Below are 25,214 nucleotides of genomic sequence, written 5' to 3'. Positions count from 1 at the left end.
ATCGCCGCTTCATTCCACTTTGCACGTATTTTTTTGTCGTGAAGAGTCGCTTGATAACGTGCATCATCACTATAACACTGCCTTTATGGCTCTGGCTTTTGTTCACAGAGCGCTCGTTCCCGTAATTTTCCAGAATCAGCGCGCATTGTGAAAGGGGCTTTACTGAAGCAACAGTTATGTAGCTTACTCATAGACTGTATAAAATGAGCTTACTGCATTCGGTGTTTGAAAAAGAAAAAAACATTAATGATCATTCTGAAATATCCTGTTGAGTATCAGCAGGCTAGGCTCTCTTTATTGCTCTGTGCTCGCTTACAGCATACATGACCGTAGTTACCTGTGATTGGCTTGGCTGTGCGTCACTCAGAAAACAACAGGCCAATCAGAAGAGAGGCTCATGAATATTAATTAGATGGGCCAAAATCGACCTGTTTTTGACAGAGCTCCTGAAAAAGGAGCTGTAAAAATATATTGAGATGGATTTTGGCACTTATATCGCAAATATATATTCTTAAGGACATCAACAACTAAAATAAACCTCCAGAAATGTGTACAATATGGGACCTTTAAGACAGGAATAGGCTTAAAGGTCCACTGAAGTGCCTTGAAACACGCAGCGTTATTCTATGTGGTGACGTGCTTTTAACTGAAACAAAAACATATCGCCCAGCCCCGCCCATTTATTTTAAATAGCCAATAGCGTTCCATTTATATCTGCTCGTGCCAGAGCCGTTGAGCTCGGTAAAGCCGTATTTGTAGCTTATGACAGCCACAGACTAATAAATTACCCCACAGATTCAATATGAAACTCTTACTAAAACAAAACAGCGATCATAATCATGCTGAGGCTGTGTAGTTTAATACATGCCGATCGCACATGATCTGCTCCGTGTATATGGCGTTATATGTGTGCCTCATTCCTGAGCGAGTAATGGTAAGTTTTGAGCACAGAGAACTATATTTTGCAAGCACATTACATTATATTTTGAACAGAAATTAACAATCGCAAAAAAAAATTCGTTTGAGCAAAGAAAAAACGATTCCGTGCTCAAGAAATGTATTTGCTATTATCCATATTAATGTGCAATAATAACCCCCCCACACTCAGTTTACTCAGGTGCTCTCTCACAAACGTATTCTCTGCGCTCCTGTCAAGTCCCCCTCTCTCTCAAACTCTTAATTCTGTGCGCGCTCAACTCTTGACACACACGCTCGCTCAACTTGCAACAGCGTTACAAGTGTGCCACAAAATCAACCAATCGGAAAATTAAAGGTCAATTGTGATTGGCTGTTGGTCTCCAATCAAGTCGCTAGTAGAACCAAAGCCCATCTTGTACAACTATCCATAGATATCCATATCTATATATCCATATATAATCCTTTATTAGGCTATATGATATCTATGGAACTATCTACAGCATCCCGGAAGCTTACTAAAAAAAAGAAAAAATAACTAACTATTAATGGTTAATAATAATAATAAAAAACACTTATCAAAATGTGTTTTAATCCATTAGTCTCACTGTAGTCAGTTATTTTTTCTTTTTTTCAGTAAGCTTCCGGGATGCTGTAGATAGTTCCATAGATATCATATAATAGGCTAAAGGATTAGCCTATATATGGATATATGGATATGCCCGGGTCAATATAAACAACCCGAACACGACCGACGTTTTCAACTAACCCGCCCGCAACTCGGACCGCAAAAAAGAGAAAAAGTAAATATTGTACCTGACCCGCATGGTTAATATTTGCGACTGACACCAGCGATTATGCGGCTCTGCGGTGGAGATGCGTTCACTGTCAAACATCATTCAATATTAATCAGGTTATTTTGTCAAAAGAAATGTTCTTGATTACAAGAAAAATACAGATTGTGATTTAGTTTGTCTTTCCTTTATACAGATTTAAATAGTTTCATTTTCGAAGTACTCAAATGATGTCAGTGATTATCCGATGTTAAATATGTTTATTTTGATCTACAGTGTAATAAAAGTTACGAAAAAGATTAGCATATAGCCCTAAATATTAGAGACTACAAGCTCATTCCTTTTTTCTTAACTTTTAACTTCTAAAAATTATCAAGAATAATAAATCAACTTAATAGGCTAGGTTAACGACTTTTCTTATACAAATAACGAATGCACTTCAAAACGAAGTTTTCATATATAAATTCAGGAATCACGAATATGACAATATATATTCCCCGCACCACTGTATCTATTTTTACAACCCGCCCCGCCCCGCACCCGCGACCATTAAATAGACATACTAGGCATTGTAATCTGTAATCCAAATGAAAACAGCCTTTATTTCAGGCCGAAAGTGCTTGGAAACATCGCCCTGTAAAGTGGTGACAACATACAATTATAAATATGAACCATAAATCATGTCATATTAATAACAAGATAATCAGTGGTGTAACTTTAGTGGTGCCGGAAGAAAAGTACGCTACGCTTCATTTATGAATTGCGTTTTGAACTTTCTATTTGAACGTATTCGTGTACTGGATCCTTGGACTGAAAAGTTTACAGGGGTTCTCTGGTTTAAGGAATTTCTGATCGTAAAAATTTGCTTCTTTTTATTTGTAAGGTATTGTTTTCGTTATTATGTACTGTTTCGGGCGCAGGCGCATGAGCCGCAATCATCAAATAGTCAAAGCAAGCCGGCGCCACGGTCCTGACTGCATTATTACTGTCTTTATTGGGTGTTTTTAGCGAATATGTAGGCTACATTTATTCACATATGACTGGATGTGGTTGACTGTCCTGATTTTGGCTAATGCAGCACACTACTGAATAATGCGCATCAGAGAAGATTTAAAAATATATTCCCGGCTGAAAAAAAACAGCATATGCTGGTTAGGTATGTTTTGGTGCTGGGATGCTGGTTTTAGCTGGTTTATGCTGGTCCCTTGCTGGTTTTTGCTGGTTTATGCTGGTCATGTTGCTGGTTAATGCTGGTCCTTTGCTGGTTTATGCTGGTCCTTGACCAGCAACATGACCAGCATAAACCAGCAAAGGACCAGCATAAACCAGCAAGGGACCAGCATAAACCAGCTAAAACCAGCTATGTGTATAGGTTTACAGCCTACGCTAAATAACCACTAAACTTGTGTTTTATTTAACAGACGGAAATGTTCATTTAGCGTTTTTACGTTCACTGTGCAAAAAAAGAATGGCATCCACTGTACCGGGGTTTAATCTATTTCGCCTCGACTCCAGCACCAGGCCAGCAGAGCTGAATGTGCGCTCGCTTGAAGCGCTCATGGCTGGCAGCGGGAGCTGCTTGTATATTAATTGTATAGCTATAATAGTTGTATCAAATGAATAAGGAAATTACAGTGCCTTGAAATTATTAATGTTTAATTTCGTTCGTTTCGCTCTCTGGAAATGTAAAGTAAAAATACAGTTTTTACTTGGAATTCGTTTTTAATCCCTGGTTTTAAACAAGCATACATGAGATAATTTATATATTATTGCTTGAATAAACGTTTAAAAATAGTGCTAGAAATTTTATAATTAAGGAAATTAAACAGACCTAGGCATTTGAAAAGACATAGGCCCAGTGAAATGTGTCTAATAATTCCAAAAAGAAAGAGAAGCATTGGACATAATCAAAATAGTCCAGACATTTATTAGGAATACCATTTTCTTAACAATTAAGATGCTGCATGTGTTTATCCAGTCTAATCGAAGTGTGCATCTCTCCGCCGACTTTCCCAACAAAAATACCACCCCCCTCTCAAAATATAATATATAAAAAATACATAAAGCTGACATTACTGAGCTATTTGCGTTTAAAAGTAGCCTATTAAAATGGTACAATGGCATTGATCAGTTCAATGTGTTGGGAAATCGGGCATTTTGTCCCGCGTCAGCATTTATTCAACAGTTAATAAGGCTCAGCATTTAAAGATAAATATTATTCAGCCAATAAAGTGTAGGCCTATGTATTTCATAAAAAAGTGTGTCTAGTACTACATAAATTACCAAGGTTTAATTGGCATCTTTATTTCAAACGACCCGACCTACCACGACCCAAATATCATTAAAAATATTTTTGGATGACTCCAAACCACAGGCACCCGCTCATTTCGGATCAACCCACTGATGGATATGGATCTACAAGACGGGCTTTGGTTCTATTAGCGATTTGATTGGAGACCAACAGCCAATCACAATTGACCTTTAATTTTCCGATTGGTTGATTTTGTGGCACACTTGTAACGCTGTTGCAAGTTGAGCAAGCGTGTGTCAAGAGTTGAGCGCGCACAGAATTAAGAGTTTGAGAGAGAGGGGGACTTGACAGGAGCGCAGAGAATACGTTTGTGAGAGAGCACCTGAGTAAACTGAGTGAGGCTATTGCACATTAATATGGATAATAGCAAATACATTTCTTGAGCACGGAATCGTTTTTTCTTTGCTCAAACGAATTTTTTTTTGCGATTGTTAATTTCTGTTCAAAATATAATGTAATGTGCTTGCAAAATATAGTTCTCTGTGCTCAAAACTTACCATTACTCGCTCAGGAATGAGGCACACATATAACGCCATACTTGTATTGCGTATTTGTGTAGGGGGCGGGACATTACGGACTCTAGAGAGCATTTGATTGGACAGAACGTTTGATGAGAAACTGAAGTGCACGGTGATATCATCAAAATCCTTGATTCATATTGGCGGAAATGACGAGACTGTAAGTTTTGAATGCCCATATCTTGTAAACGCGAATTTTGTAGTTTTTTTGAAGCACACTAGCTTATAGATAATCTTAAGGCTAAATAATGTTTGTGGTTACATGATATTTTATAAAAAATATAGATAAAAAGGTTTTGTTTTGTTTACCCTTCGCTAAACACCAACACTAAACTACTACTACGAACGATTTTTAAAAAATGATCATATAAACTAATGTAGATCGAATCGTTATTGATACATAAACATACTTTGAAAACGTTTCACAGTTTCACCAACTAGACGGTGTCAGTTTATTTCCAATAAAGAGCCGACACGCCCAAATTAAGGTGCGCAAGTGACGAACAGAGAACGAAACTTAAAGGTGATTTCTAAAGAAACGATTACAGCCTCGGGACTTTTATTATTGCATGTTGCGCTGCGTTAGTATATTAGACGGTGGGCCGAGGGTCCGTATCTGCTTTACTTTTCGAAATGGATGATCCCCATGGAGGGAGAACCTGGATTTGTAAAGTTGGGACGGTTGTTTTATTCTCAACGATATGAAAAGTGTTGCCACTCCCATTTATTGCACATTTTCCACGGAATCATAATTCGCGACCAGTAAATATGCAGGCAAACGCGGTTGCCTACTATATCAGTTGAGCCAATAGCGCGGCAAGATATTGACACGGGATTATTATTAACCAATCAGATGTAGTTTATTTAGAACAGCTGTTACACGGATGATTTAGCTATCAGACACGAGCAGCAGCAGCGCATTGATCATCGTCAAGGACATTCTTTGTGTGATTGGAAGTATTCATTTAATTAGAATATGATATCTATATAAAATGTTTGTTTTGTACACTGTGTTGTTCAAACGTGTGTAAGCGTCTCGTTAGTGTCGTTTTAGTAGGGTAACGTTTCAGTTGGCGAACTAGTAGTAGCCATAGCCGTTGTAGAATATCATATTTAATATCTATTTAATTTTTACTATCATATTTTACTTTCGGGCTAGGCCTTTTCAAGCCAATGTAAAAGTTTGCCAACAAATTTTGTGTAGTTTTTTGTACTAATCTTATATTGTTACTGCAACTACACTGCACATATATGTGCAGTGTAGTTGCAGTTACAATATAAGATTAGTACAAAAAATAATATAAATTAAATATATTATATATAAGAGCAAAATAGATATACAGTATGAACAACGTTGTTCATACTGTATATCTTTTTTGCTCATATATAATATATTTAATTTATATTATTGTAAACCATACTATCTTAACTGTATACTACTGTCCATACTGCACTGTACAGTACAGGTCAAAAGTTTGGAAACATTACTATTTTTAATGTTTTTGAAAGAAGTCTCTTCTGCTCATAAAGCCTGCATATATTTGATCAAAAATACAGAAAAAACAATAATAGTGTAAAATATTATTACAATTTAAAATAATAGTTTTCTATTTGAATATACTTTAAAAAGTTATTTCTGTGATGCAAAGCTGAATTTTCAGCATAATTACTCCAGTCTTCAGTGTCACATGTGACATCCAGTCTATCACATGATCCTTTACAAATCATTCTAATATTCTGATTTATTATGAGTGTTGGAAACAGTTCTGCTGCCTAATATATTTGATGAATAAAAGGTTAAAAAGAACTGCATTTATTCAAAATAATAAATAAAAAAATTCTAATAATATAAATCTTTACTATCACTTTTTATCAATTGAACACATCCTTGTTGAATAAAAGTATTGATTTTATAGCAGCAGAACTGTTTCCAACTTTGATAATGAATCATATTAGAATGATTTCTAAATGATCATGTGATAATGATCCTAAAAATTCAGCTTTAAATCACAGAAATAATTTAAAGTATAATACATTGAAAATCAATCATTTTAAATTGTAATAATATATAACAAATGTTACATTTTTTTCTGTATTTTTATTTTTTTTTTTACAAATAAATGCAGGCTTGATGAGCAGAAGAAACTTCTTTCAAAAACATTAAAAATAGTAATGTTTCCAAACTTTAGACCTGTACTGTGTCTAATACTGCACCGCCTGTCTATACAATATAATAGCAACCTTCCTTTGCAGTTTCTTCAACTAATACTGCCTTCTCTCTTCTCCTTTGTGCTCGTTTTATCTTCGTGATATTTGTGAAATGGCTGTAGCACTCCCTGTGGTAGCCAGTGTTAGCTGGTTTGACTAACTGGTTTGTAGGTTCATGGCTTTGTAACTTGTATGCCTGTACTGCCTCTTCTGCAATGATACCTTCTCTGCCCTCAAGGTCTTTCCACAGAAACACTGATTTAATAAATTTCTCCCAACTATGTCTGTGAAGGGAATGGTGGGTCCACCACTTCCCTCAAATATATGCATACAGCACTTCATGTTTTGCCATTTCTTCCAAGTAAACATGGGCGGAAAAAGAGTATTGTCTGTCTCGTTTTTCATGACGTTGTGTTTCCAAGCAATACCATTGTCAAATGTGTTAAATCAGAAGGGTGAATTTATTAAAGATTACAAAGAAATGACAGGACCTCGTATGACAAAAGGTGATTACATAAAATAAAAACAGTACAAATGGATAACGTTACCTCTACGTACTCATTTTGTGTCAAACTGAATATGTAGCAAAATTAGGTAAAATATTTCTCATCTTAAATAACACAATCTTAAATCCTGGGCGCGAAGCGCGCCAGTGTGCTCACAAACGCGTCACCAACACCGACACTTTCCATGCACGCTATTAGATGAAGGCATCAAATACGTCATGCAGGTTGGACCCCGCACGTAGTTGCTTGCGCTATTCGCCGGGAAAATAACCTGGAGAAAGTTATCGATATTTTAGTAATGGACAAAGTGTGTGAGTGGCAACAATTTTTATTTACTTTGTTGAAAAGCGTAGCGGTTACATATAAAAAACTGGGTTATCCCTCACCACAGATCGTTTGAAAACACGAAATCTCCACTCGGCCCACCGTCTATATGCACTGGTGCCTCTGTTACAGCTTGTAAGTTCTTAAAATCCTTTAAAAGCAGTAATTTCAGACTGTATGGCTGTTGTAAATGTTCCCGTTACAACATCAGAGTTGCGCATACGATTTACATTGATATTACACAAGTATCCGCACAACATTATAAACATTACTATACATAAAAAGATATATGTGCTCAATAGGCTAATGCAGTAGCCTATATGCTAAGTAGGTTAAAACAGGAATTCTCTGCAAACGGAAGCTCGCCAAAACAAAACAGCATTGTGCATTTGTTGAAATTACAAAATTACTTACCATGAGGAAGAAAAACAAACAGAGTAAGTAGGTAGCCTCTCATTACAGTTTTCCCGAGAAGAATCATTTGAACAGAATGCATTTTGTTTCCTCCTTTATAGAGGGGTTCCCAATTCGAAAAAGGTGTAGGGGGAAACAAGAAAGGACAAAGAAAGACAAAATAAAAACACGTATTACATAGCCTACTGGCTCTGATGTTTCTAATACAAGAAAACGATACCAGCTGTGGTTTTATAAGGTCTGTAGCCTATAGGCGGGGCGATAAACATACTTATCTCGTAACAGTCTTCCAGGTAAGGGATTGGCATTGGCCACTGTCCTACATAATTTAGCTAATAATAACAAAACTTTTTTAAAACTATACAGTGAGTCTTAATTATATATATTGTAACTGTAATTTAAGTGAACCCCTAGTATGTGATCAGTGAAGGGTGGTCGAATCCTGTTGGGGGAGGATCCACACACACTAACATCACACTTAGGTCTAAACGGGCAGCTTTCAGTTATGTTCATTAGAATGTTCGCACACTCAAAGAAAATGGATCATGCTGTCCTTTTGTTCTGCTTGTGTTTGTGGCAAGTAAATGGTAAGTTGTGTGTTTCTGTGCTTTTATATTGTTTTTTTTTTTTGTTTTGTTTTTTTTACTGATTTAGTTCACACTTTGTTTGGGTAATATGATGGATTTGCATATTTCTAGAAAAAAAATATATATTATGAAATTAAACTAATATTTTGCTGTAAGATCCATTGGATTCAGGTCTAACATCACACAAGATCAAATAAAGAATATTCAGTCCACCCGTTTACATGAGCTCATCATGTGAATATCCCATTAAATATATATATATATAAAAAAAAACATAGTTTAACAGTGTCAAGGTTGAAAAATATTCAAAATTATTTTGTTTTATAGGTTTCAATATGATCTGTGACAAACTCTCTGTTCATCAGGTGTGTTTGTTGATGGACTGAAGTCAGTGATGGAGGGGGATTCAGTCACTCTAAACACTGGTCTTACTGAAATGATGGATGATCATTTGATTTTATGGAGGTTTGGAACTGAAAACACTTTAATAGCTCAAATCGATGTAATGGGCGACAGCGTCACTGTGTACGATAATGTTCTTGATGGGAGATTCAGAGACAGAATGAAGCTGGATCATCAAACTGGATCTCTGACCATCAAAAACACCACAACTCAACAAGCTGGACTCTATAAACTACAGTCCAACAGTGTGAGCAAGAATTTCAGTCTTATGGTCTACGGTGAGCTAAACACCTTCTTTTTTTTGGTATTTATTTATTTTGTTTTTGTAGCTTTAAAGTATATGCATCCTAAAGACTTTTCAGTCTTAAAAATTAATACATCTGAGATACACATTAATTTTGACTTTAATTTTACACAAATTAAACAGCTTTCTTTTAAATAATTATCCCAAGGTTGTTATCTCACTGAAATCACAAACACATGTATGACATCAAAAACTCTAACTCAGCAGATGAAACAGTATTATTTACTCTAATGTTTCTACTATTTCTCAGCTTCTTTGCCCACTCCTAACATCACCAGAGATTGTTTATCATCATCATCAACAACATCATCATTATCATCATCCCAGCAGAATTGTTCATTGGTGTGTTCAGTAGTGAATGTGGTGAATGTGACTCTCTCCTGGTACAAAGGAAACAGTTTATTGTCCAGCATCAGTGTGTCTGATCTCAGCATCAGTCTCTCTCTACCTCTGGAGGTGGAATATCACGATAAAAACACCTACAGCTGTGTGCTCAACAATCCCTTCAGAAACCAGACTCAACATCTGGACATCAGCAAACTCTGTCACACATGTTCAGGTACGGCAGCGCTGATATATATGTATGTGTGTGTGTGTGTGTGTGTGTGTGTGTGTGTGTGTGTGTGTGTGTGCACCTGGTATTCATCACGTCCCCACAAGGATAGGAATACCAGTAGATTTTGACCTTGTGGGGACATTTCTCAGGTCCCCATGAGGAAACAGGCTTATAAATCATGCACAATGAGTTTTTTTGACGAAGTAAAAGTGTGCACAATCTCCTGTGAGGGCTAGGTTTAGGTATAGGGTAGGTGTAGGGCGATAGAAAGTACGGTTTGTACAGTATAAAAAACATTACGCCTATGGAATGTCCCCATAAAACATGTAAACCCAACATGTGTGTGTGTGTGTGTGTGTGTGTTTATTTGAGTTGATTATAATGACTAGAGCTAGTTGCAATGATAACAGGCATGTTATTGCTTAGACATAATTGTATAATGTCAACTTTGCACCTTTGCTGCCTTTCAGCCTAAAATGTCAAGTCAAGCCACCTTTATTTATATAACGCTTTTAACAATCCAGGTTGTGTCAAAGCAACTTCTCAGTATTTAATAGGACAGTAGCCTGTTAATAATGGGAACAACAATAAAGGACAACAGTAAACAATACATTTTCAGTTTAAGGCAGTTCATCATTGAATACAGTTGTATGGTGGTTTCCAGTGGTTCAGGCTGGATTTTCGGAAGGACTAAAGAAATGTTATCAGCATGACGGTATAAAGCTGTACATCTCTTGTCTATTACCACCCCCTGCCACTTATACCAACGACGAAAATAAGCACAGTTTATAATAGCTAAATATGTGGGAGAGCGTTGCTATTGAGTGACTACATTTTATTGCGATAGGTAGCAGGTCAATTTTAATATTGAATCAAAACTAGTTAGCAGATATTATAGCATTAAAATGGTTTAATAACAATATTTCGTTATGGTTACACTTAAATTGGTTACAAAACAGATGAAGGTTGGTAAAAATAGACAGTTAATTGTACCCAGTATGTATGTAAAATATTACCTGAGAGAGAGAGAAAGATAGAGAAAGAGAGAGAGGGGGTGGGAGGTGGGGGGGAGCAGAGCTCCTGCAAAGAAAGAGAGAGCAAGGTAAAAAGAAGGGCCGAGCAACAGCGACAATCTTCTTTTATCCTTTCCTTGACCCTTTGACTAAAACCCAAATGTGAGACTTTCAAACTGACCAATCAGCAAATTACAACTTCACCCACTGTAAAGGTGCGACAATTAGCAGACCCCCGATGTATACACATTTTGGCTTACAGGACTTGATCACTATCAGCCCCTTTTGTTTCTGAAGATATGTTTGGGGCAGGAAAGCAGAAGTCCTTGATAATTTTCAACCTTACACAGTGATGTCATCATCCAGCTCAGTTTAATTCAAATAGTATATCGCAAGAAATTAAGTGTCCCCGACCAAGCCATACTAAGCCCCACCAAAACTCCATCGGTGTCAGAAATGGAGAAAAAAACCTTGAGAGAAACCAGGCTCAGTTGGGGGGCCAGTTCTCCTCTGGCCAGACGAAACCAGTCTGTTCCATGTTGCAGCAAGTCAGATTGCAGAGGACTCAGATTCCTTTGGTCCTGTGCCGATTGCAGTCTAGGTGACGAGGTCTTCACTGGGGGTCTGTCTCTGGTGTTCATCTAGTTGACATGGTCTCCCCTGACATTCAGGGCTATAGAGGTCACAGATATAGAGGCTAGGTGTTGATCCACCATCTGGGCTAGGTACGGACTGGATCCGAGGGACTGCAGTGACCATCTGATCTACCGTAGATACAGACTGTATGGTGGCTACGGCGACTTCAGAATAAGCATGAAACAGACTAATATGAGCATAGATACCAATCCTCTTAAGATGCAGCGAGTACATCGGGTGTTATGGGAAGTACTCCCAGCTCTTGTTGACTTAATTAATAGAGCCTAACAATCCTATAATGGATTTGGATTATAGAAATGTTTTAAGTGTAGCCCAGGTTAAAGAGATGGGTCTTTAATCTTGATTTAAACTGACAGAGTGTGTCTGCCTCCCGAACAGTGTTAGGTAGATTTTTCCAGAGTTGAGGCGCTAAATAAGAAATTCCGTCGCAGATGATTTTGATATTCTAGGTATTATCAAATGAAACACTTAAAAACATTACATTCTTACTGCCATGGTAAACATTGAAACAAACTAAAAACTTTTACCTGAAATACTGCAGCAAAATACTGTAACTGTGATGTTCACAATAGATCACACTAATGATTGTCTCGCTGTATTTTTACAGACTCAGCATCTAAAATAGTGCCGATCTCTGCTGCCGCTGCTGCTGGATTTCTGCTGGTTGTAGCTGCAGTCTTTTGTTTTTGCAGGAAATGTAGAAAAACAGATAAAGAAGGCAAGTGTTAATTTTATAATTTATAATAATATACTTTAATAGCATAGCTTCTTTTAACCCTTGTGTTGTGTGGCCATTTTGACCTAGAGAGGATTTTCTTTTTTATGAAAATGTTACTTTATAGTGACACATTGGACTAAAACATACTACTGACTTGTCTCACACAGAACATAAAAAAGTTTCCCAAAGATTAGACAATTTTTGTACTTTTCTGTACTGTACTGGGGATTTTTACTATTTCCCCAATCTAAAAAAAAAAAGACCAGCCAATACAAAAAGTTGCTTATACATTTCCAGTGATGCTATATTAATGTTACGGTTTGGTGCTGGAACGACGAGACACGAATTACAAACAAACAGAGTCTTTTAATATAATCCAAGGAGCAGACTGATGAGGAACATAAAATCTTTCCACACACGCAACATACACACAAAGCAAAGACAGACTTATACTAGTCATTGAAGACAGGTGATACAAATGACTCTAACAAGGACTGAACCAAAGCAGACAGATTATCAGGGGGAGACAATGGGATAAACCAAGACTACAAACAGACAGAACTATGACAATTAATACCAAACATTGGACTGAATATTTTTTATCAACTTTTTTTCTGTAAAGTAGCACAGGTTTTGTGTTTCTTTTTGGAAATGATTGATCATAAGCCTTATTGAGCTGAGCTTATGGACCTCAGGTTTTGATGAACAGTGGCAAAATTATCCACAAATAACATGCAAAAACATACTGAAAACACAGAAATGCTATGTTGTTTTAATCTATTATTATTATTATTATTATTATTATTGAAACAGTTGAGACTAACGAAGATGAAATCACTTACATTGAGCCGACGTTCTACAAAAGAAAACAACAGAAACCGGTAAGATCATTACTAATTAATTGTTGTGTATCTCATTTCAACATTGTGTGCTTGTGTGTGACAGAGACAAAAGCACGAAACAGCATCATATTAGATATGTATAAAAGTCATAAGATCGGTATTCAGCATGTGAAGCGGTGACTCATATGTCAAAATACTCACAGCACTTCTGCATAACTAAAGAGTAATAGATCTACATTTGTGCTCACTGATTAAGTATTTCCTTCATCAACTTATGACCTCAAAGTCCAAATCATCAGAGTTTCACATACTGTACATTCTTTTCAGATATTTACAATACTTTTAGAAAGCAACACGATGTCGCAGACATAAATAAGACTGAATTAATTATTCACTTTTTTTAACTGAAATATTAAATGTGTTTTTTACAGGATGTTAAAGAGGATGACCACGTGGAGTATGCGCCTATCGCTATGAGAAGATGAACAAACAAGTTATAGACCCGCTTTGGTGACTTTCACAGGAAGCTCCCGTGACAACCTCAAAGTCTGTAGTTTCATATAAGCTGTTTAAAATTTGTTGACTGAGTTTTGGGATTGTTAAAGTGCGATATTCAGTGGTGGAGTAATGAAATTCTTTCTTAAATAATGTGTCATGTAAAACAAGGACATTTAAAAACAAAAGACATTTAATACAAAGGACATTTATTATCAATCTTGTGGTGGACCAATGGAACATTTTCATGTTTCACATTTATTGCCTCTTCAAAAATCCCCAAAACAACAAGAAACATTTTGTGTCCTGTTTTCAGAATTAAGAGTCTGATTTATGTACATCTAAGCGGAAATGTGGTTTGATCTGCTGGTGGACTAACAGATTCTGCATGAACATTACTGCTGGATGTGGTTGGCATTTGGCACAGACACTGTTTAGGTGCCATTAGCGTGTGGTTAAAGAACTTTTTTTTTTCCATTTCTGCTAATATGAAACCCACAGTCTGACTTTATGTTCAGCTAAATAGACTTAATGGTCAAATACTGAATCTAAAAGGTAAACGATTCACTCTGTAAAACCGTGTGATAAAATTATATTTTAGGCAAGTCAGATTTTTTTATATATAGTGCTTTTTATAATTTCTCAATATCTTCATGCCGCTAGTGGCATTTGGCAGCTTTGAGCCAGAAGATAATAGTTTCTATTTTGCAATGATACAATCAAGCAGTTGGGTCTTGGTCTATATTGACCTACACATGTATGTGGTATTACTCCAACATTTTTTTGTCTGTCAATGTCTGAGAGTCATTTTAGGTGTAAATGCAATGTATTATTCACTTTTGTAATATTTATGGTATCATACAGATGTCTGATGGTTGTTATTTACTTATTCACTTTTGGGGGTAATAAACTGCTAACAAACGATATATTTTTTCCGTATAGCCAACAGTGATGCCACCCAAAAGCAAATGCAGTAACTACATATTTTGTCAAAACAGCACTTTTTTTAAACTGTGAATGGCAAATACTCCAAGCGCCATCTAGTGTCCAATACGAGACTTTACCTCTGGAAAAATAACAGCTCTACCTAATAAGCCGCATACAATGCGCTATAAAATACGTCTCGAAGTAGAGTCAAACTCAAAGAACCAATAATAAACACAAAATAGCGTCCGTTTTTTGTGTATGTGTGTTAGAATGGGTTAATTTTTCATGAAACACAAACAAAACTAATTTATTTGTACATTAGGTATGGATACATTCTTACAATTTAGCGTTCTGCGCGTTTCAACACGCCCGAAGACTAAATAAATAAATAATAGAAAAACGCCTCAAATTAACAGGTTAAATATTCAGCTCAATTCTTTCAGTCGTTCAAAAATATGTCAAAAATATGTGTCAGCAGTAACAGTTTTATTTCTGGAGAAAAGGACAACTTTGAACCCAAAGAGCTAAACATGGCCCTGTTGTCCCAACTTTTTTGAGACGTGTTGCAGCTATCAAATTAAAAATGACATTTATTTCCCCCTCAGTATAAACATTTGCTTTCTACTGGTTCAAACTTTCACTGATACTCCAGAAGGAAACACGATGCATTAAGAGCTGGGGGGTAAACACTTTAAAACAGGATGATTTTATCTTATTTTGTTGATTTATTTATTTTTTTCCCAGTTAGAACTGCCATTCGGAAGCAACAGTGGATACTTGCATGTTTCCCTGAAGACAAATGAGGAATAATTTACCTTGATCTTCAGATTTAAAAAGTTTTCACCCCTGGCTCTTAATGCATTGTGTTTCCTTCTGGAGTATCAGCGAATGTTTAAACCTATTTTAATATTTATGTTTGAGTCCTTCAAGTGTCCTCAGTGTAAAAAAGATGGATCTCAAAATCATACAGTCACTGCTGGACAGGGTTCAAATATACAAAAGATGCTGGAAAAATGAAAAATCTGCAGGACCAGGAGGGCTTTTTTGAATAACAGTGCTTAGTTGAACTGTTCAGAGCAAACAAGGAGCCAAAAACCATCACAAAAAAACAAACAAAACAGCAATAGATCATCCAAGTAACCACACACAGTATTAAGAACCAAGGGTTGCCAAACTTTTTTTTTCTTTTCTTACTATATGTAAACATTTTTTTATGTAAAATGTCTTACTCAGGACAGTACTAAAAAATACCATGCATTTTGTATGATCTCTCTTTTTTGTTCAAATTATTCACATTTTTACAGATTCTGCAAGAGGTTCCCAAACTTTCGCATACCACGATACTTCCACACGAAGCTTCCTATCGAAGCTTGTGTCGTTTTAGTGAAATGACGTCACTTGTTCGAAGCCTCGTTTGATTCAAGTGTTTCGAGGAAGAATTCACTTTTGGGGAATCCAGCCTAAAGACAGTAAAACATATTGTTTTTAAACTTCCACTCCACTGCCTTCTGCCCATGCAGTCTACATTAATAACTTTTACCTTCTGTTATACAGTCTAAATAACTCCATAATTTACAAACAATAAGTTACAAACATATGAAACAAAACATATTGATTTATTTATTTTATTGTACATGTTTTTACTATGTGAGTGTACATGTTTTTAACCATGTAGCGCACATTTTAGCACTGTCACATTCCTGACAATTTTTTCCTGTACCTTATTTGGATCGACCAGCAGGTGTCCCTAGCTTGCATTCAAAGCCTCGGGAAATTATCACTTTTTAACACATCTGGCTGGAAAGCTTCAAAGCTTCATAAAGCATCATCTCGCCACGACTGCTTTAAGCAGCGCTGTGCAGACCGATCTGTGTATGATATTAAAATACGAGGAATCACAAATAAGAAATAGAAAGCATCCGCTCAACTCTTCTTCTTCCTCACTGGATTTTAACGGCAGCTTGTCTCCTTGATGTTGCACTACTGCCATCTTCTGGATGTGAACATGTTCTGCATTTATTTTTCCCAGGTTTTTAGTTTTTTTTTTTTTCTCTTGAAAATTGTATTTGAATGTGCAAATATGTCGTATGCACCTATTCAATGTCAAATTTGAATAGGATGAGAAAATTTGGCATCTAATTCAAAATAACTTCTTTCAACACCCTGCTGAAAAAAAACCTAAACTGGTTGGCTGGTCTTAGCTGGTCTCCCAGCCTGACTAGCTAAGAAAGCGGTCAAACCCATCTAAAATCAGCCTGCTGACCAGCTACAACCAGCTAAGACCAAGGTGAATTATCAGCTAAAACCAGCCTATGATGGTTGGCTGGTCTTAGCTGATTTAAGATGGAAGTAGCTGGTTTTAGCTGGTCTCCCAGCCTGGCTAGGCTGGTCAGGCTGGTTTTAGTTGGTTGTTCCAGCTGGTCTCCCAGCCTGACCAGCTAAGAAAGTGGCCAAAACCCCTCTAAAACCAGCCTATTTTAGCCAAGTGCACCTGTCTGCAGCCTGCAGATCGAGGCGGGGCTGAATGTGTCGCCCCGCCCACATGCCTTCTCATTGGTAGTAGGTAAATTAATGACGTCGACGCAACATCCCTCCCACAACTCATCTCATTGGTTAGTGAAATGGATTGACGTCGCTACCACGATAAACAGGAAATGCAGTTGGAAACTATACTTATGAATTATACGTTTTATATAAACGCTGAATCCTTTGCTTATTTATTCAGCTTTCAGATGTGTACAAATCTCAATTAAAACGTACGCTTATGACTGGTTTGTGGTCCAAGGTTACATACATTTACAAGCATGTTATGCAATGTTAACCAGTGGTGTTTATTTACAGCTTTTTTTATTATTGTCTTAATTGTTAATAAGATACATAAATGTGGAAAATTATCAGCAAGAGTGTCCACTATCCTTATGTTATTAAATTAATAAATAGAAAAGGGTTGTTAAACAGAGTTGTTTATAAATACAAACATTTATGACACATGAATGAATTATGACGACACACAAATGAATTTCTCTGTTATTTATTTAAGATGAATGATACTTTAACTGTATGATTTAGTGTGAGGGGGTGGGATTAAAAAAGTGTAAACTTCTTCCCACTCCTTTTCAAATATGCTAAGAAAAAAAAGAAAGGAAAAGAATATATAGGAAGATCGTTGTTTTTTTGCTGTCTTGTTGACATGTTTCTTGCATATTTGAAATAAAATTACAATCAATAAGATAATAATGCTCACAGTTATTTCTGATTCTCACTCCCGATCTAATGGTGACACGCGAAACAGCAGTCTGGGTCCTCTGTGCTTATAAGAATTAATGTGTTTTTGTAATGCAATTTCATATTTTTCATATTTGGTAGTTGCCTTATGTTTTACAGGGTATTTCAGTTAGGAGTGTGAAGATATGGTTCTGTGTGTCGAACAGTCTCTCTTTTGTGATGTCTTCTCAGGGTCATCTGTCGGGCAGGAAACCAGTTGGGTGCGGCTGCACTCTGTCCCTGATTGTTCACTTCCTTGTAACTGCTCTGAACTATCTGTATTTTTCCCTCCCATATATAGAAGTGCTTCTTAAATTTTGATATGTGAACCCGCCTACTTGAAGGTTTGTAAGGGTGCTGTATAAAAGATGGGACTGCCCCATCTTCTTTAGTAGAGAACAATAAACCACTTGTATTAGCATTTGGTGTGTTGTTGTCTATTCCAAGCGCTTGTTGCTGATCCACTCGACAGACCTGAAAAACTGCAGTGACACAGAATAGAGGTTCTTACAGTGCTCAAATACATTAATTTCTCTAAGAAATTGAAATAATACCCTATAACCATCTGTTGACCCTTCCCGAAGTATATCTACTAAATTGAAACATATTTTAATTTCTTCTAATTTCGCTATTAATTTACCATATCGGATTACTTCCTTGTTTAGTCAAGCCAGCTAATTCATTTCTGGTCAAATGTACTGTGCCGTAATATGAGCCTACTTTGTTTGTTTTCTCTACATAATCCACTCACAATCGAAGAAAAGTGTTGTTTGTCTAAGAGGACCAAACGTCCATGTATACCGTTTCAAGAGTGACAAATGCCAGTTTAAAAAATAGAGTAATTCGGCTAAATATGCGTGAGTCATTGCTATGATTGACAGTAATAACTGGACCAAACATCTGACAAGCTGATGGCAAAAAAGAACTTAAATGATTCAGACTAAATTTAGAGTAACAAAACTACAGCGGGAACAAGTATGATTAATATATAGATCAATAGATTTTAGAGTTCAAGATAAAACTTAAAAGATGTTATTAAATTTTATAAAATATTTAATATTCCTATCGATTCATATTGAGTGCATTATTTAATTATTATACCATAATTATTTTATGTATTTGTAGTGAACGATATATTAGTATTTAAATAATTCACCCTTATAGGCTGTTTGTGTGTGAGTTTAATGATTTTCTGCACTTCCTATACTATATACTTAAGGACGGTAAAAGTACTACAATTTATTATACTAGTAATTTTAAAATAAATCGAAAAGCAAGACGTCTTGAAAAATATAGGGAATTTAAAAGGCAGCTGCATAATAAATAATCCTCTGCTGCCATCTTTTGGTTATATGGGTAATTCCATATTACGCTCCGTGCATAAGGTCAATTGTCTTTCAGTTTCATATTTCCTGCACTCTAATATGAGGTGTTCCACTGTTTCTTCATGCCCGCAATATTCACATTTCCCTGTGCCATGTTCACCTATTTTCAGTAATGTTTCATTTAATCCCGTGTGTCCAAACCGAAGCCTTGATATTGTCTCTTCTCGCCTAATCCTCCCTGTACACCTTATTTCTCCCACTCTCCTTTGAATCTTATGAAACCATCGTCCTTTCCTATTTTCTTCCCATTGTTGTTGCCATTGTTTCTTTAATTTATTTTAATAATAATTTTTGTTCCTCTAATAATAACTGTAAAATCAATTTGATTATTTTTAGTAACTTTCTTTGCTATTTTGTCTGCTATTTCATTTCCCTTAACTCCATAATGTTTTCAACGTCATTACTTTGCCACCAATGAGATGAGTTGTGGGAGTAACGTTATCTCGACATTATTAATTTACCTACAACCAATGAGAAGGCATGTGGGCGGGGCGACACGTGCAGCCCCGCCCCAGATTCAGCCCCACCTCGATCTGCAGGCTGCAGACAGGAGGTGCCGTCGACTTCATGCAGCGCCGAAAGAAATCGGCTGCCGCCTTACAAAACAATGCATTCTGGTAAGATCATTTGTCCGACTTTGGCTGCAGCCGTCTTTCGATCACGTGTGCCATCAAAGTACTGTGAGAGCAAAACGAGAGCAGTCGCAGAATTCAGGCGCTGCAGTTGCTCAAAATCGGCTGCGAAAGCCTTGATGATGACACACTTTATTCTCATTGGTCAGATTCTGTGACGACAAGCAGGACATGTGCTGCGTGTTTTTTTTTCTTAAAAAGGTTCCTGTATGTAATCTACGGTGCCCGCCAGGGGACACCTTCGGTTCACTTATGTTTGTCGTGGCCACGACATATAAACTCGTGGGAACGTGATATTATGTCGTGGCCACGAGATACTAGGCTTGTTTGAGATGCGCCTAGCCTCGCCTGAAATGTAGGCCAGAGTAGGCGGCTGCAGTGAGGGGAGGAGTGAAATAAGCGCAGTCAAGACGGACAGTTCTGAGCTTTGGAAGCGGAACAGATACCTACGAGATCAAAGGCGGATATCGCGTTATTCACAATCACCTTCTGTGTTGCTGATAAACATGATATAATTTAAGTTCTATTGCTTTTATATGAAAATAAATACGATGAACAAAACACTCAAAGTGCCTGCTTTTTAATTCCATACGAAAGGCGTATTTATCATCCATTTTTACTTTAGTACAAACGTGTATTTTATATTTTTATAGTAATATGACAACAATCACAAATCACACACAGAGATCGCACTGTCATAGTGTTTGGGAATATTCATGCATAATTTAAACACATAACCAAATGATATTAGATTAAAAAATAAAACATTTTAGAAAAGAACGCAACATCACAGTTGTTTGAACCAATGAGCTTTAAGCTGTGTCGTCAGCCAGTCGTTTCCCATCGTGCTTTAGGTCAGCGCAGTCGGTGAAAAGATACTGCGCCCGACTGCTCAATCCGACACAGCCGCCTCGCCATCGCGAGAGTTTTTTGGCACACGTCAGCACGATGTCAGAGCAAGTCAGACGTAACTCGGACACTTTACTAACCGGCATGCATCTTGCGTTGATCACCGGTGATCGATTCTGCGCAGATTTTGCTCATCTCAAAAGAGCCTATTAATTCGTGGGAACGTCATATTAACTCGTGGGAACGTCATATTATGTGGCCACAAGATGCGATGATGAGAAAACGAGATCCATTTCTCGTGGCCACAACTTCTTATGTTGAGGAAACAACATGCATTTCTCGAGGCCACGAGTTTAATACATAAACAAACCTGCGTGACCATAGTAACCCAGGATTAGCCTATCAGAGATAGGTTTATTAATATTTTATTTTTAATTAAGAAATTATTATATTAATTGTTACGGAAATTGTTACAATATTAAATTATTATATTAACAATGGGCGAAGCTGTATATGCGAATGCTGATGCTGTCTGTGCGCGATGTAGACATTTTATGCATCCCAGTCTTATCCATTATCTCCTCTTTCCGAAATATTTAGGCTATTATTAGTTTATATTCGTTATTTTCCCCTTCATTTCGATCTCTTAACTTAACGTTCTGAATGTAGGTTCTATACCTGGGATTTTTTACTGGAATGCAGTTCAAAGACTGAATTGAACATATATTGTATTTTATTTAGTCTAATTAATAGATAAATATAGTGTTTCAGTGAGAGTGAATTATTCACGTAGTTTCATTTGGAAATCATTTATCGTCACACCGTAAAATAGGCCTACGACATTCCTTCTATTAACTGATCGTCTTTTTTCCTTATTTGTATTATTATTATTATCGTCATCATTATTATAATTATTATTATTATTATTGTATATATTTTTATTTTCATTTATATTCGTTTCACTACGTGAATGATTCATTCGTCAGTGAACAGTATTATATAGTCTAGTCTATTAGATGAAACAAAATAAAAATATGTTCAATCCAACCTTTAAACTACATTCCAGTCAAAATCAGTCATAGCATGCCAAGCATTTACAGTATCATTTCCATACACGTTAAGTAAAGAGATGAAAATGAAGGGGGAAAACGAATATAAACGAAAATAAAAAATATATAGGCCTACAATAATAGGCTAATTATAATAATTAATAATAATTATAATAATGATGACGATAATAATAATACAAATACGGAAAAAAGACGATCAGTTAATAGAAGGAATGCCATAGGCCTATTTTATGGTGTGACGATAAATGATTTCCAAATGAAACTACGTGAATAATTCACTCTTCACTGAAACACTATATTTGTCTATTAATTAGACTAAATGAAATACAGTATATGTTAAATTCAGCCTTTGAACTGTAAAAATCCCAGTCATAGAACCTACATTCAGAACGTTAAGGAGATCGAAATGAAGGGGAAAATAACGAATATAAACGAATAATAAAAATATTACGGAAAGAGGGGGATCAGTTAATGGACAAGACTCTGAGATGCATAAAATGTTTCCTGTAGGACTATTTTATTTGATGTACTTTATGTAATATTTATTCATGATAAACTTTTTAATAGGCTATATAGTCTACATCGCACACAGACAGCACTGGCATATACAGCTTCGCCCATTGTTAATATAATAATTTAATATTGTATTCATTTCTGTAACAATTAAAATAATAATTTCTTAATTAAAAATAAAATATTAATAAACCTATCTCTGATAATCCTGGGTTACTATGGTCACGCAGGTTTGTTTATGTATTAAACTCGTGGCCTCGAGAAATGCATGTTGTTTCCTCAACATAAGAAGTCGTGGCCACGAGAAATGGATCTGGTTCCCTCATCATCGCATCTTGTGGCCACGACTTAAGGATGTCGTTACCTCGACAAAATGATCTCGTCGCCACGACATAATATGACGTTCCCACGAGTTAATATGACGTTCCCACGACATAATATTACGTTCCCACGAGTTAATATGTCGTGGCCACGAATTAATATCTCGTGGCCACGACAAACATAAGTGAACCGAAGGTGTCCCCTGGCGGGCACCGTAGTAATCAATATTTTTATCGAATATCTGATATTCAAACAAAACATTAATGATGAAAATGAAGATTAGGCGAAATGGTAAACATATATTCTTATTGTATAAGTATACTGCTAAGAAAAATGTTTCAGCACACTACGGAAACCTATAAGTGTCCGACCTGACGGCCGTCTCTTTACTCCTCCGACTGCAAGGGGCTGCTCTCGCCAGCCGGTGGCAGGCTAGTGTAGTGCATCTCGAACGCACCTAGGGGCTTCTCATTTTAGCTGCTTTTGTTCAGCAAGGATCTTTATTTATAAACAAATTTATAAAAGTCGAAGAACATTCGATGCAAACCCAAAAAAGCATCTAATTTATAATCTCTTGAATATGAAAACACAACAGACAACAAATCAATTTGTCTTTAAGTTATAGAACATAATGCAGAACAAAGGGCAGCCATTAAGGTGCCCCAAAATGGCATTGTGTATCAAAAAGTTAAATGAAAATAAATAAATAAAAATATATACGTATTTTTTGAAGAAAATGTGAGTGGTGCTTGCCGTGACAAAACTCAACACTAAGCACTAATAGTAACCCTAATCACGTTAGCATCATGTTAACAATATGCTAGCAACGTGTTAATTGTGTAAGCATTTATGTTTACAACATGCACAAGTAAAAATGTTAAAACAAAATTAGCAATATTAGCATGTTGCTAACATAATGCTAACATGATTTTAACAAGAAGGTAACATGAGTAACAGGATGCTAGCAACAGTTTACCCCATTTCCCCATTATATATGTTATATGCACTTAAAAGTCATTTGCCCACTGGCAACTATAGTTGCCGCTTGGACTTTTGACTAAGTATAAAAAAAATCTATAGATCTCTTGTAAGATTTGTTTTGTTTGGGTGATTCTAGAGACCTTCATGATTATGTAAATTTATGTGTCAACAAAAAGTACTTGTTAGTAACACGAAAATGTTCTTTCTTTGGGAGGGTTTGCCTTCGCCGTGCTTCCTGGAAGTAGGGGAAGTTGACAGCCTCATGTGACAGAAAGGAAGTCAATGCCTTTTTTGGTCTTGATCTTTTATTTGGTTGTTTGCTTGCATGTCATTGAGACATGAAACATGGATAACATCTAGAAAAATACTTACAAAAGCAAAATGACAACTATAAACTGTGGCACCTATAGTTGCCGGTGGGCTTAAATGGGTTAGTCTTGTATTTAATAATAAAAAATAAAAACAGATAAAGTAAATTCTTTACATGTCTGTTATCATGCCTTTCTCTCCATTTCATTTTTTTTTTCTGCAAATATGAAGCACATGTTCTGTGATCTCTGCTATTTGACTAATGTTCACAAAATCCATTTGTCCAAAGTCCAAAATCCACGTTCTTTGTGGATAGTCATTATTTTATAAGGTAGCTCCTGATGATGTCTGGCCATATCTACACAAGACAGAGAGCGAGTGACTAAAAAGCAAGAATCTCCATTGGTGACGTATCTAATTATAGCTACTTCTTTAAAATGAGTGTCAAAAGATGTGGTTTGATCTGCTGGCTGAAAAAAGAACAACAAAAAACAGCTCTTGCATTACTATATTAGCAGATCAAGTGATCTGCTGATGGCACCATGATAAAACATACCCAAGACCATTTCACACCTTTAAGAGTAAAATATTGAATATACAATAAAATATCTGACATTATATTGTTGCAAAAAAATGTATAGAACAGAATATGCATAACCAATGCATGCAAGAAGAGTGTGCATATGTGTAGGTGTGGGTGGTGCTCAAATATTATTGGTGGATGAATCACATGTAACACAAAGAGTAGAAGCATTTTAACACTGTCCTTTTGGTTTGCGTTCACACACTTCAAGTGCGGTTATCTGAAAATGGTTCACATGTTTGTTTTGTTCTGCTTATGGCGCCTGGTTGGTAAGTGATAAGAAAACACTTTGTGCTTTAGTTTTAATCTGATAGGTTGTATTTAATAGAGATGTACTACAGTGCTACAAAGTAGTATTTGATCGGCCAGAGGATTTTCAAGATAAAAACCTTGTAAACAATGAAATGCAGTGTATATTTTTGCACACTTTAGCAGAAATCAAGGGCTTTGAATATTGAACCAGGCTGCAGTTTTATTCTGTGTGGAACATTTAAGGAAATTATCTGTACCTGTGTTTATCAGGTGTGTTTGGTGATGGACTGAAGTCAGTGTCAGTGACAGAGGGAGATTCAGTCACTCTAAACACTGGTCTTACTGAAATAATGTATGAGGATCTGATTCTCTGGAGGTTTGGAGCTAAAAACACTTTAATAGCTCAAATCAATGTAATGACCAGCAGCATCACTATAAATAATGATGTTCTTGATGGGAGATTCAGAGACAGACTGAAGCTGGAACATCAAACTGGATCTCTGACCATCACCAACATCACAACTGATCATGCTGGACTCTATAAGCTACAGAACAACAGGGTGA

General features: G+C 36.3%; 2 protein-coding genes across 2 annotated transcripts in view; one reads left to right on the top strand and one right to left on the bottom strand.

Annotated features, from left to right (window-relative positions):
- LOC141339276 (uncharacterized) overlaps nucleotides 1-25,214 on the bottom strand; it is a 727,444-nt gene that overhangs the window by 132,578 nt on the left and 569,652 nt on the right. The window lies entirely within an intron of this gene.
- Nucleotides 8,972-13,554, top strand: LOC141338803 (SLAM family member 5-like). The gene is made up of 4 exons (XM_073844419.1): nucleotides 8,972-9,257; nucleotides 9,534-9,842; nucleotides 12,117-12,175; nucleotides 13,501-13,554. Exons 1-4 carry the CDS (start codon nucleotides 8,972-8,974, stop codon nucleotides 13,552-13,554), a joined length of 708 nt encoding a protein of 235 aa, XP_073700520.1.

This window comes from Garra rufa, chromosome 7 (assembly GCF_049309525.1).
Source record: "Garra rufa chromosome 7, GarRuf1.0, whole genome shotgun sequence".
Lineage (NCBI taxonomy): Eukaryota > Metazoa > Chordata > Actinopteri > Cypriniformes > Cyprinidae > Garra > Garra rufa.
The sequence above is the reverse complement of the archived record's forward strand: the minus strand, read 5'-3'. Positions and strand labels throughout refer to the sequence as shown.